At 49.0% G+C, this 14,056-nt stretch overlaps 1 protein-coding gene across 1 annotated transcript in view; it reads right to left on the bottom strand.

Annotated features, from left to right (window-relative positions):
* The window catches only part of adat1 (adenosine deaminase tRNA specific 1), a 122,082-nt gene that overhangs the window by 24,416 nt on the left and 83,610 nt on the right, over positions 1 to 14,056 (bottom strand). Inside the window, 1 exon segment of the mRNA XM_034175893.1 lies at positions 869 to 999. Within this exon segment, the coding sequence (XP_034031784.1) occupies positions 869 to 999 (131 nt within the window).

Raw genomic sequence — 14,056 nt, 5'->3', positions numbered from 1 at the left:
TCTATAAGTCACTGACATTTCATCTCATTTCCACTGACTGTGTGTCACTCTAATTTCATGATCTGTGGCAGGTGTGGTTTTACACCCCCCCCCCCCCCCCCCCCCCCCCCCACTGCAGGAGGTGTGGCCAACCTCTCAGTGTGTGAGGTGATGTGCAATACTGCAAGATTGGTATTGATCCGATACCAAGTAAATTCAGGGCCAGTATCGCAGATACCGATACTTTTTAGCAATTATTGTCATCAAATTGCTACATCTGAATGAATTTTCATGGCATTTAAGAGTTTTTGTGATTTTTCCTTTGTATTATTAATCAGTTAAAACCCAGGACAGAATATGGGCCAAGTTTATAGGTAAATAGAAAATACTTATCACAATAAAGCGTTTTTGTTCAGAAACAACAGAACAGCAGCAAAACAATTTTTCCCCACATATTGTTGGATTTTTTTTTTTTTCTTAAATAAACAAAGTGCAACAAAATTATCACTCAGTGTGAGTCAGACAGTGTGACTCAGTGCAAAGCATGACACAGAGGGTGCGTGAGTCGCAGGGAGAGTGAGTTTGAAGGACGGTGACTCACAAAGGGTGTGACTCACTGAGAAGTGACTTTGGAGTGTGACTGACAGAGTGTGACTTACAAAGGGTGTGACTCACAGAGTGTGACTTTGAAGGAATGTGACTGACAGAGTGTGACTCACAAAGGGTGTGACCTCAGAGTGTAACTCACAAAGGGTGTGACTCACAGAGTGTGACTTTGAAGGAGTGTGACTCACAGAGTTTGACTCACAAAGGGGGTGACTCACAAAGGGGGTGACTCACAAAGGAGTGTGACTTTGAAGGAGTGTGACTCACAGAGAGTGTGACTCACAGGGAGTGTGACTGGTGAAGAAGCAGAAGGACACCCCAGGATGCAACCTCCACTTCCCCTGCTGATCTGCCTGGCAGAATACTGAGCTCTTTTGACCAGTAACCGCCCTGTGGAGCTCCTGGATCAGATACCTGTACACAGACACACATAAACCGTATTTAGTATAATGGTCACTAGGGGTGTGCGGTATATGCAGTAAGATGGTATAAATATTATAAAAATTGGCCTACGGTAGAGATTTCGACTCCACTGCTCAATCGCGATAATGTTGATGCAAGCACAGAGACCATGGAGCAGGATTTGCTGGTTAAAAAAAAGTGGTGTGCACTTCAAGCTCTATACCCGTTTTTAAATTCTGTTAATAGGCCGACTATAACGTGAATTATCATGATTAAATTCTGCAATGTTTTTTGTGAATTTTATGATCAGATTTGTTGCACATATTTGATAAAGTCGCAGCAAAACATCTCATGTCCTCTTTCTGCTCTGTCTCAGGGCAGGAGAAGCAGAAAAAAAACACCTTCTCCTTCATCATTGGTGGAAACACACGGCAAGACCAAGCCAATCAGGATCACCAACCCACGTGGGGTGGTCTCAGAACTTTCTGGACAAACACCACCAAAGGCAGACAAAAGTACTAACACTGCCTCCAGCTGGACAGAAACTGGAATGACAAAGTGTGAGGTCATTCCAATGTACAAAATTACACAAGTCAGAGGTCTTGTTTTGGACAGGAACTGATTTCTGAGTGGCCCAAATATAGCTTATGTAGCATCTTAATGCATGTACATAGTTGTACAAAAAATGCCTGAAGCATTTCCTGCATTTTAATGTAAATCTATATACATAAAGGGCTATGTCTGTCTGTGTGGATAAACTCCCAAACTATAACATGTAGTGCTAAAAACTATATATATTCTGAATCCTCGCGACATGGGGAACAAACTGATACCATTTTTTAAAAGTTGAACTGAAAATTACCCCCAAAATAGCCATTTATGTAAGACCATACAGTGTTGTACCATGTGCTTTTCTGCTGCCACTTCTGTCTGTCCAGGATAAACTCCCAAACTATAATATGTAGCCCTAAAAACTATATATATTCTGATCCTCATCACATGGGGAACAAACTGGCACCATTTTTTTTTTTTTTAAAGTTGAACTGTAAATTACCCCCAAAATAGCCGGGTGTGGGTATGACCAGGCAGATTTAAATTTCCAGCCCTGTATATGTGTTGCCATCTCTGTTTATATAAAAAAAATGAGGTGGGCTTCACAGATAATTGGCAAAGCTTCTGGGGAAAACCTGGTCTTGTTAGGAGAGACGGCATCCATCCCACTTTGGATGGAGCAGCTCTCATTTCTAGAAATCTGGCCAATTTCTTAAATCCTCCAAACCATGTACTATCCAGGGTTGGGACCATGAGCAGAGTCGTAGTCTTACACACCTCTTGCAGCTTCTCTCCCCCTGCCATCCCCTCATTACCCCATCCCCGTAGAGACGGTGCCTGCTCCCAGACCCACCAATAACCAGCAAAATCTATTTAAGCATAAAAATCAAAAAGAAAAAATAATACAGCACCTTCAACTGCACCACAGACTAAAACAGTTAAATGTGGTCTATTAAACATTAGATCTCTCTCTTCTAAGTCCCTGTTAGTAAATTATTATATAATTGATCAACATATTGATTTATTCTGCCTTACAGAAACCTGGTTACAGCAGGATGAATATGTTAGTTTAAATGAGTCAACACCCCGAGTCACACTAACTGCCAGAACGCTCGTAGCACGGGCCGAGGCGGAGGATTAGCAGCAATCTTCCACTCCAGCTTATTAATTAATCCAAAACCCAGACAGAGCTTTAATTCATTTGAAAGCTTGACTCTTAGTCTTGTCCATCCAATTCGAAGTCCCAAAAACCAGTTTTATTTGTTGTTATCTACCGTCCACCTGGTCATTACTGTGAGTTTCTCTGTGAATTTTCGGACCTTTTGTCTGACTTAGTGCTTAGCTCAGATAAGATAATTATAGTGGGCGATTTTAACATCCACACAGATGCTGAGAATGACAATCTCAACGCTGCATTTAATCTATTGTTAGACTCGACTGGCTTTGCTCAAAATGTAAATGAGTCCACCCACCACTTTAATCATATCTTAGATCTTGTTCTAACTTATGGTATGGAAATTGAAGACTTAACAGTATTCCCTGAAAAGGGGTGGTGGCCAAGTGGTTAATGCTCTTGGTTTCAGTGCGGAAGGTTCCCGGTTCGAATCCCACCCCTACCACATTACATTTCTCCATGTAATGTGGAGTTGCGTCAGGAAGGGCATCCGGTGTGCCAATTCAACATGCAGATCCACCTTGGATTTGCTGTGGAGACCCCGAGTACAAAACAAGGGAGCAGCCGAAGGGAGTTACTAACAGTATTCCCTGAAAACCCCCTTGTGTCTGATCATTTCTTAATAACATTTACATTTACTCTGATGGACTACCCAGCAGTGGGGAATAAGTTTCATTACAGCAGAAGTCTTTCAGAAAGCGCTGTAACTAGGTTTAAGGATATGATTCCTTCTTTATGTTCTCCAATGCCATATACCAACACAGTGCAGAGTAGCTACCTAAACTCTGTGAGTGAGATAGATTATCTCGTCAATAGTTTTACATCTTCTGTTATGTGCCGGCACGGGTTGAGGCGGACCTGCGTCTGACTGAACCCAGCGCTAAATAACCAGAAAGCGGTTCCAAAAGCAAAACATTTATTTCCCTTTTGTGCAGTAATTGTGTACAACATAAAAGTGCGTTTGTCTGGCGGAGTGAAGGACGGCGCGCTCTCCAGCGCCCAAAGGGATCGAAGCCCGCGCTTCTGGACTCAAGTTCACCGCCAAACACCCCCCAGGTGGACACGACAACTGACTCTGTGAAGGATAGAATAGGTGAGGTAAGTCAACAGCTACAACTAATATCCTTCAAAGGCACACACTATCAGCAACACATTCAGGTCTGAATTTAAGCTTTATGTAAATGAGCAGCTTCTCACAACAGGTGGAGGATCATCAGTCCGCACGCCACGCCGTGAGAAGCGAGCTGCACAATTCTCATCAATGTTCAAATATACTGCGTAACAAAATACCAAATTACTATTAACACTTATTCAGTCAATCAATCACCTCTGATGTGTGCTGACAGCATGTGTCCCTCACCCGTCCTCCTTCACAGGCACGATGTGTCAAACCCAGGCGCGGTCCTCAGCGTCTCACAAACGAACGTCACAAGGTCGAGTTCCTGGCAATTCTGCTTGAATCACACATGGGGGGGCTTAAATGCAGAACGCCATCTCATTATCTGCTTCAGCTGAAAGTCTTTAAGTCTGCACGTGACCATCATCCACATGTGCTGCGAGTCATTAGGCCTGCACATGAACATCCTCCACAAGTGCAGCCAATAATGTTGATGAGGGTGAAGGATTCTTCTGCCAGCACTGTCTCCACAGACAAAAACCAGTTTGCATACCACCTGGAGAGCAAAGAAAAGAAAACAACACAAAAACATCCAGCCAAACCCCCCAACACACAACATCTTCATTGAAGACAACTTTGGATGCTGTAGCTCCTCTGAAAAAGAGAGTCTTAAATCAGAAGTGCCTGACTCCATGGTATAACTCACAAACTCGCAGCTTAAAGCAGATAACCCGTAAGTTGTGTTGTGTGGGCCGCCAGAAGAGGAGGTACTGCTGGCCCACCACCAGAGGGCGCCCTGCCTGAAGTGCGGGCTTCAGGCACGAGAGGGCGCTGCCGCCACAGACACAGCCGGGAGTGACAGCTGTTACTCATTACTTCCTGACAGCTGTCACTCAGTCTTCATCATCTCACTCCATAAAACCCAGACGTCATCTCCACCTCATTGCCGAGATATCGTACTTCATTGAAGGTAATATCCTCAGCCGTTTTGTGTTACAATATATCTGTATATTGTGAGTGTTTGCAGGAGTACCGGTTCCTCTTTCTGTGGAAGCTGAGTGAGTGCAGGACGGCACTCTTTTCCCCTGAGGAATCACTGCGGTACTCATCACATATTGAGTGAGAGGTGGAGGTGGCATTCCCACCGTTGTTGTTACTGGGTGTACACACACCCACACTTGATTGTCTTTGTTCTCGCCAGCAGTACCAGATCCGACAGTCGGAGACGGTGATCACCTGGGAATTCGGGACTTGGCGGCTCAAGTATTCACCAGGTTCGGTGGGGCGGAAATCGTGTGGTTCCGGCCTTTCTCAGGACAGACGTCTTCTATCCTCGAGCCTGCCCACACGTCACCTTTGTACTTTGACTGTAATCATATTCAGAGATTGTCTGTATGTTCGTTGTGCACATTTCACAACATTAAATTGTTACTTTTTGGCTCATCTATTGACCGTTCATTTGTGCCCCCTGTTGTGGGTCCGTGTCACTACACATTCACAACAGGATATCTCGGCCAGCGTCATGGACTCCAAGGGGCGTCACCCGGCTGTTGAACGACCAATGGGAGAGCAGGGAGCGCAGGCGTCTGCAGGAGGCGTGATTGGTGAGCTGCAGCACATTCTCACCGCCTTTACGGCTCGGTTGGATCAAATGACTGAGCAAAACATCCTCCTGAACCGCAGGGTGGAGGCTCTCTCCGCGCAGATGGCGGCGAGCGCTCAGGGCGCTGCTGCAGCTCGTCCTCCTGTCGACCCTGTGCAGGATATGAACGTTCCAGTGGTGGTTCAACAACCCTCCCACCATCCCCTGAAGCATACATAAGCCCTCCTGAGCTGTACGGAGGTTGTGTGGAGACGTGCGCAGACTTTCTTATGCAGTGTTCGCTCGTCTTCGCACAACGTCCCGTCATGTACGCGTCAGATGCTAGTAAAATACCTTATGTGATTGCTCTGCTTCGGGGTAAGGCACGCGACTGGGCTACGGCGCTCTGGGAACAGAACTCACGGTTGTTATCAGCATACACTGGGTTTGTGGGGGAGTTCAGAACAGTGTTTGATCACCCTAACAGAGGAGAGACCGCTTCAACTGTGCTGCTGTCAATGAGACAGGGACGCGAGAGCGCAGCCGCTTATGCACTCAACTTCCGCATCGCGGCTGCGAGGTCCGGCTGGAATAGCGTTGCGCTCCGCGCCGCCTTCATAAACGGACTGTCGTTGGTTCTGAAGGAGCAGCTGGTAGCTAAGGAGGAACCGCGGGATTTAGATGGGCTTATCGATCTCGTTATACGGTTAGACAATCGGTTGGAGGAACGCCGTCGGGGAGGCGAAGGACGTGACCGGATATGCGCCGCCCCTCTCCCTTCCGGGTTCGAAAAGGGTCCGCCCTCCCCAAGCTCCACAGCCGCAGTGCTTTGTGGGGCAACAGCTCCCCCTGCTGACGTTGTTAGGGAAACGCACAGGGCCAAAATGAGGAGGTTGATCCGCGGGGAATGTTTTCTCTGCAGCTCAAAGGAGCACATACAGAAAAAATGCCCCAAACGGCCAAAACGACAACACTCGCCCTTAGAGACTGGGCTAAGGGGGGGTCAAAACATTCAAGTGAGACACACAGATTGCCACACGACTCCCAGTCACAATCCTGAGCGGGGATTTAACCCTTCAAGCCCCAGCACTGGTGGACACGGGGTCAGAAGGGAATCTGCTAGACAGCAGATGGGCAAGGGAGGTAGGGCTCCCTCTGGTGGCGCTTCCTTCGCCATTGCAGGTGCGGGCACTAGATGGCACCCTCCTCCCTTTACTCACACACAAGACACAACCAGTAACTCTGGTGGTGTCTGGAAACCATCGGGAGGAGATTGAGTTTTTTGTAACTCCTTCTACCTCCCGCGTGATTTTGGGCATCCCATGGATGTTGAAGCACAATCCTGGATTGATTGGCCGTCTGGGTGGTGGTTCAGTGGAGCGAAACCTGCCATCGGGTGTGTTTAGGATCCGGTTCCTCCCGGTTTACAGGCTAAGGAGGAGGTCAAAGTCCCTCCCAATCTGACGGCAGTGCCGGTTGAGTACCACGATCTTGCTGACGTCTTCAGCAAGGATCTGGCACTCACCCTTCCCCTCACCGTCCGTACGATTGTGCCATTGATTTGGTTCCAGGCGCTGAGTTCCCGTCCAGCAGGCTGTACAACCTCTCACGACCTGAGCGCGAATCAATGGAGACCTACATCCGGGACTCATTAGCTGCCGGGCTGATCCGGAACTCCACCTCCCCGATGGGGGCAGGTTTCTTCTTTGTGGGCAAGAAAGATGGCGGACTCCGTCCATGCATTGATTACAGGGGCTGAATGAGATTACGGTTCGCAATCGATACCCGTTGCCATTGTTGGATTCCGTGTTCACCCCCCTGCATGGAGCCAAAATCTTTACTAAGCTGGATCTTAGAAATGCGTATCACCTGGTTCGGATCCGGAAGGGAGACGAATGGAAGACGGCATTTAACACCCCGTTAGGTCACTTTGAGTACCTGGTCATGCCGTTCGGCCTCACCAACGCCCCCGTGACGTTCCAAGCCTTGGTTAACGACGTCTTGCGGCTTCCTGCACCGATTCGTCTTCGTATATCTGGACGATATTCTCATCTTTTCTCCGGATCCTGAGACCCATGTCCAGCATGTACGTCAGGTCCTGCAGCGGTTGTTAGAGAACCGACTGTTTGTGAAGGGCGAGAAGTGCAAGTTTCACCGCACGTCTTTGTCCTTCCTGGGGTTTATCATCTCCTCTAACTCCGTCGCCCCTGATCCGGCCAAGGTTGCGGCGGTGAGAGATTGGCCCCAACCAACCAAGCCGTAGGAAGCTGCAACAGTTCCTCGGCTTCGCTAATTTCTATAGGAGGTTCATTAAGGGCTACAGTCAGGTAGTTAGCCCCCTGACAGCCCTGACCTCTCCAAAAGTCCCCTTCACCTGGTCGGATCGGTGCGAAGCCGCGTTCAAGGAGTTGAAACGACGGTTCTCTACTGCGCCAGTTTTGGTGCAGCCCGACCCTAGCCCCAGTTCATGGTTGAAGTGGATGCCTCTGACTCAGGGATAGGAGCCGTGCTGTCCCAGAGCGGAGAGACTGATAAGGTTCGTCACCCTGTGCCTACTTTTCACGCAGGTTTCCCCGGCTGAACGGAACTATGACGTCGGCAATCGAGAACTCCTTGCGGTGAAAGAGGCTCTTGAGGAGTGGAGACACCTGTTGGAGGGAGCGTCTGTGCCGTTCACGGTTTTCACTGACCATCGGAACCTGGGTATATCAGGACCGCCAAGCGGCTGAACCCCAGGCAAGCCCGCTGGTCACTGTTCTTCGGGCGTTTTGACTTCCGGATCACCTATCGCCCCGGGACCAAGAACCAGAGGTCGGATGCCTTGTCCCGGGTACACGAAGAGGAGGTCAAAACTGCACTGTCGGATCCACCGGAGCCTATCCTGCCGGAGTCCCTATCGTGGCCACCCTCACCTGGGACGTGGAGAAGACCGTCCGGGAGGCCTTGGCACGGAGCCCGGACCCAGGAACAGGTCCGAAGAACCGTTTATACGTCCCACCAGAGGCCAGAGCTGCAGTCTTGGTCTTCTGTCACGGTTCCAAGCTCTCCTGACATCCAGGGGTGCGAAGGAGACGTGGCAGTTGTCCGGCAGCGCTTCTGGTGGGCGTCTATGGAGGCCGACGTCCGGGAGTATATCCAGGCCTGCACCACCTGTGCCAGGGGCAAGGCAGACCATAAAAGGTCCCAAGGACTTCTCCAGCCATTACTGGTGCCTCATCGCCCCTTGTCCCACATCGGCCTGGATTTCGTCACAGGCCTCCGCCGTCCCAGGGCAACCACCACCTCTTCACGATAGTGGACCGATTCTCCAAGGCGGCCCACTTCGTGGCCCTCCCGAAGCTCCCAACAGCCCAGGAGACAGCAGACCTCCTGGTCCACCACGTCGTCCGTCTGCATGGGATACCCACCGACATCGTCTCTGACCGTGGTCCCCAGTTCTCCTCACACGTCTGGAGGAGCTGCAGGGAACTGGGGGCCACCGTGAGCCTCTCGGCCGGGTACCATCCACAGACGACGGACAGGCAGAGCGGGCCAACCAGGAACTGGAACAGACCCTCCGCTGCGTAACATCCGCACACCCGACGGCCTGGAGTAACCATCTGGCCTGGATCGAGTATCGCATAACAGCCAGGTGTCTTCTGCCACCGGCCTCTCCCCATTTGAGGTGTGTTTGGGGTACCAGCCCCCATTATTTCCCGTGGTGGAGGGAGAGGTCGGTGTGCCCTCGGTCCGGGCCCATCTTCGGAGGTGCAGTCGGGTGTGGCGCACCACCGTTCTGCCTTGTTGAAAGCCCGGACGAGGGCCAAGACCCATGCAGACCGCCGGCGGTCCCCGGCCCCTGCATACCAGCCCGGGCAGGAGGTGTGGTTGTCAACGAAGGACATCCTCCTGCAAGTACAGTCTCCAAAATTGATGGACAGGTTCATCGGCCCCTTCCGTATCCTCAAAGTCCTCAGCCCTGCCGCGGTGAAGCTCCAGCTCCCAGTTTCACTGCGGATCCACCCACTCTTCCATGTTTCCAGGATCAAACCTCACCACCCCTCACCCTCTGTGCTCCCGGTCCGGCGCCGCCTCCTGCCCGGATCATTGACGGGGAGCCGGCTTGGACAGTGCGCCGGCTCTGGACGTCCGTCGAATGGGCCGGGGGTTTCAATATCTGGTGGACTGGGAAGGGTATGGACCCGAAGAATGCTCCTGGGTGAAGAGGAGCTTCATCCTGGATCCGGCCCTCCTGGCCGACTTCTACCGCCGACACCCCGATAAACCTGGTCGGGCGCCAGGAGGCGCCCGTTGAGGGGGGGGTCCTGTTGTGTGGGCCGCCAGAAGAGGAGGTACTGCTGGCCCACCACCAGAGGGCGCCCTGCCTGAATGCGGGCTTCAGGCACGAGAGGGCGCTGCCGCCACGGACACAGCCGAGAGTGACAGCTGTTACTCATTACTTCCTGACAGCTGTCACTCAGTCGTCATCATCTCACTCCATAAAACCCAGACGTCATCTCCACCTCATCGCCGAGATATCGTACTTCATTGAAGGTAATATCCTCAGCCGTTTTGTGTTACAATATATCTGTATATTGTGAGTGTTTGCAGGAGTACCGGTTCCTCTTTCTGTGGAAGCTGAGTGAGTGCAGGACGGCACTCTTTTCCCCTGAGGAATCACTGCGGTACTCATCACATATTGAGTGAGAGGTGGAGGTGGCATTCCCACCGTTGTTGTTACTGGGTGTACACACACCCACACTTGACTGTCTTTGTTCTCGCCAGCAGTACCAGATCCGACAGTCGGAGACGGTGATCACCTGGGAATTCGGGACTTGGCGGCTCCAGTATTCACCAGGTTCGGTGGTGGCGGAAATCGTGTGGTTCCGGCCCTTCTCAGGACATACGTCTTCTATCCTCGAGCCTGCCCACACGTCACCTTTGTACTTTGACTGTAATCATATTCAGAGATTGTCTGTATGTTCGTTGTGCACATTTCACAACATTAAATTGTTACTTTTTGGCTCATCTATTGACCGTTCATTTGCGCCCCTGTTGTGGGTCCGTGTCACTACACTTTCACAACACGTTGGAGAGGAAATGGCGTCTCACTAATTTAGAAGATCTTCACTTAGCCTGGACAAAGAGTCTGTTGCTCTATAAAAAAGCCCTCCGTAAAGCTAGGACATCTTACTACTCATCACTAATTGAAGAAAATAAGAACAACCCCAGGTTTCTTTTAGCACTGTAGCCAGGCTGACAAAGAGTCAGAGCTCTATTGAGCCGAGTATTCCTTTAATTATAACAAGTAATGATTTCATGACTTTCTTTGCTAATAAAATTTTAACTATTAGAGAAAAAAATTATTCATAACCAAATTGTTCCCCCTTGCAAAGCAGTCTAATGTCACATGTCTCAATGATTACAGACCTGTGGCACTTACATCCATTCCTGCCAAATGTCTGGAGAGACTGGTTATCAAATACATTAAAGCTGCAATATCACTGTTAATGGATCCATACCAATTTGCTTACAGAGAGAAAAGCTCAACTGAGGATGCCATTGCTATGGTTCTGTACACGTTATTGGAGCACCTGGGCATAGGAACAGCTATGCACGGCTCCTCTTTGTGGACTACAGTTCGGCCTTTAATACTATCCGGCCGATTAAACTGCGGTCCAAACTCCATCAGCTGGGTCTCAATTCCATCCTGCGCAATTGGATTGTGGACTTTTAACTAATCGCACACAGAGTGTTAGAGTGGGGAAAAACATCTCCTCTACCCTTGTTATTAACACCGGGTCCCTCAAGGATGTGTTTTGAGTCCCCTGCTCTATACTCTGTTTACCCATGACTGCTGTGTCACTCCCCATTCAATCTCATTGTCAAATTTGCCGAAGACACCACAGTGCTCACTTATCACCAATGACAATGAGACACACTACAGGTCTGAGGTGCAACATTTGGTGTCTTGGTGCCAGGACAACAATTTAGCGCTAAACACCAAAAAGACTAAAGAAAGTTGTGGATTTTCATAAGGGGCATAATGACCATCAACCTCTCTTCATTGGCACTGATGCTGGAGAGGGTTAGCAGTTTTAAGTTCTTGGGTGTGACAGTGACGGAGGACCTGTCCTGGGGCATTCACACTGCCTCAGTTGTGGGAAAGGCCCAACAACGCCTCTATTATCTGAGGAAGCTGAGGAGTGCCCGTATCCCTAGATGCCTGATGGTGAACTTTTATAACTGTGCCATCAGTAGTGTGCTGACATATGGGTTGTTAGTGTGGTTCTCCAGCTGCACTAAGGCTGGTCAGCAGGCACTTCAGCGGGTGGTGAAAATAGCGGGAGAATCATTGGGACGACTCTCCCAGAGATTAACACTATCTATCCCACTCGCTGTCTTAATAGAGTGCGTAATATCCTGCGAGATCAGCACCATCCTGCTTATCACTTTTTCCATCTGTTGCCTTCAGGGAAGGTATAGGGCTGTAAAGGCCAGAACATCTAGACTGGCCAATAGCCTGTATCCTCAAGCTGTCAGATTATTGAACACTGCCCTCCTCCCCTCTCTGCCTCCTTCCCACGGACTATAACTATATCAATTGCATTGGGTTCATAATCAATTGTAGTAGCATTGAACTGGTTTTGCATTGTTGCACATTATTATTAATTATTTATTTGGAAATTGCCCTCTTCCCCCTATGTCCCTCCTTCCGTGGATTATAGCCATCAATTAATAGTATTGAACTGGTTTCTGCATTGCTGCACAGTGTCACTGTTTTTATATTTATTTATTTGGTCTGTTCTTACTCTTTAATGCATTTTATCAATATCTTGTTTTTATCATCTGGCCCAGGTCAGCCAGATCAGTCCAGCTGCTCAATAACTGTCTGGTCTCTGTCAATCTGCCTATCTGACATTGTTTTTTTTTGTTTTTTAAATAATGTTTTTTGTGCGTGTGTTGCTTCAGATGATATGGACGGCCTTCAAGTTGAGGTGAGCGGTCTGCTGAAAGAGTTGCACTGTCCTTATGAAGATGTCGTTTCTGGGGTTCTCAAAGGCGGCATGAGGAATGCGAAAGATCATCTAAAGTGTGTTTGTACGTATCTGTTTGGCACCAACATTCTGTGAAGTTGAAGTTGACTTGACTGGTGGTTGGCTCTCACTGCGGTATTGTATCACTTCCTGTTCCGGAGCACAGCGGTGTTTTTCTGTATCTGTTAGCTGTTTAATCTGCGCAGTTAGATTGATCTAGTTATCTAGATTACGATTTGTTTCCCAGTGTAATCTTTACGTGCCTTAACTAAAGCACTCATTCTGCTGAATCACCTCTAAATTATTTACACATTATTCACTTTGCGTGTTTTTAGGAATCCGCTAGCTTAGCGTAGCTACTAGCTCTTAGCCGATTTAGCATGGCGGCTTCTCCTGTCTCTCCCGCACTTTTCTGCTCTGGGTGTGAAATGTTTTTTTCCTCGGCCTCCTTTAGCAGTAATGGTACTTGTAATAAGTGTAGCTTATTCGTAGCTTTGGAGGCCAGGCTGGGCGAATTGGAGACTCGGCTCCGCACCGTGGAAAATTCTACAGCTAGCCAGGCCCCTGTAGTCGGTGCGGACCAAGGTAGCTTAGCCGCCGTTAGTTCCCCCCTGGCAGATCCCGAGCAGCCGGGAAAGCAGGCTGACTGGGTGACTGTGAGGAGGAAGCGTAGCCCTAAACAGAAGCCCCGTGTACACCGCCAACCCGTTCACATTTCTAACCGTTTTTCCCCACTCGACGACACACCCGCCGAGGATCAAACTCTGGTTATTGGCGACTCTGTTTTGAGAAATGTGAAGTTAGCGACACCAGCAACCATAGTCAATTGTCTTCCGGGGGCCAGAGCAGGCGACATTGAAGGAAATTTGAAACTGCTGGTTAAGGCTAAGCGTAAATTTGGTAAGATGGTAATTCACGTCGGCAGTAATGACACCCGGTTACGCCAATCGGAGGTCACTAAAATTAACATTAAATCGGTGTGTAACTTTGCAAAAACAATGTCGGACTCTGTAGTTTTCTCTGGGGCCCTCCCCAATCAGACCGGGAGTGACATGTTTAGCCGCATGTTCTCCTTGAATTGCTGGCTGTCTGAGTGGTGTCCAAAAAATGAGGTGGGCTTCATTGATAATTGGCAAAGCTTCTGGGGAAAACCTGGTCTTGTTAGGAGAGACGGCATCCATCCCACTTTGGATGGAGCAGCTCTCATTTCTAGAAATCTGGCTAATTTCCTTAAATCCTCCAAACCGTGACTATCCAGGGTTGGGACCAGGAAGCAGAGTTGTAGTCTTACACACCTCTCTGCAGCTTCTCTCCCCCTGCCATCCCCTCATTACCCCATCCCCGTAGAGACGGTGCCTGCTCCCAGACTACCAATAACCAGCAAAAATCTATTTAAGCATAAAAATTCAAAAAGAAAAATAATATAGCACCTTCTACTGCACCACAGACTAAAACAGTTAAATGTGGTCTATTAAACATTAGGTCTCTCTCTTCTAAGTCCCTGTTGGTAAATGATATAATAATTGATCAACATATTGATTTATTCTGCCTAACAGAAACCTGGTTACAGCAGGATGAATATGTTAGTTTAAATGAGTCAACACCCCCGAGTCACACTAACTGTCAGA

Source organism: Thalassophryne amazonica, chromosome 8 (assembly GCF_902500255.1).
Source record: "Thalassophryne amazonica chromosome 8, fThaAma1.1, whole genome shotgun sequence".
Taxonomy (NCBI): Eukaryota; Metazoa; Chordata; class Actinopteri; order Batrachoidiformes; family Batrachoididae; genus Thalassophryne; species Thalassophryne amazonica.
This window is presented reverse-complemented; position numbering and strand designations above follow the sequence as displayed.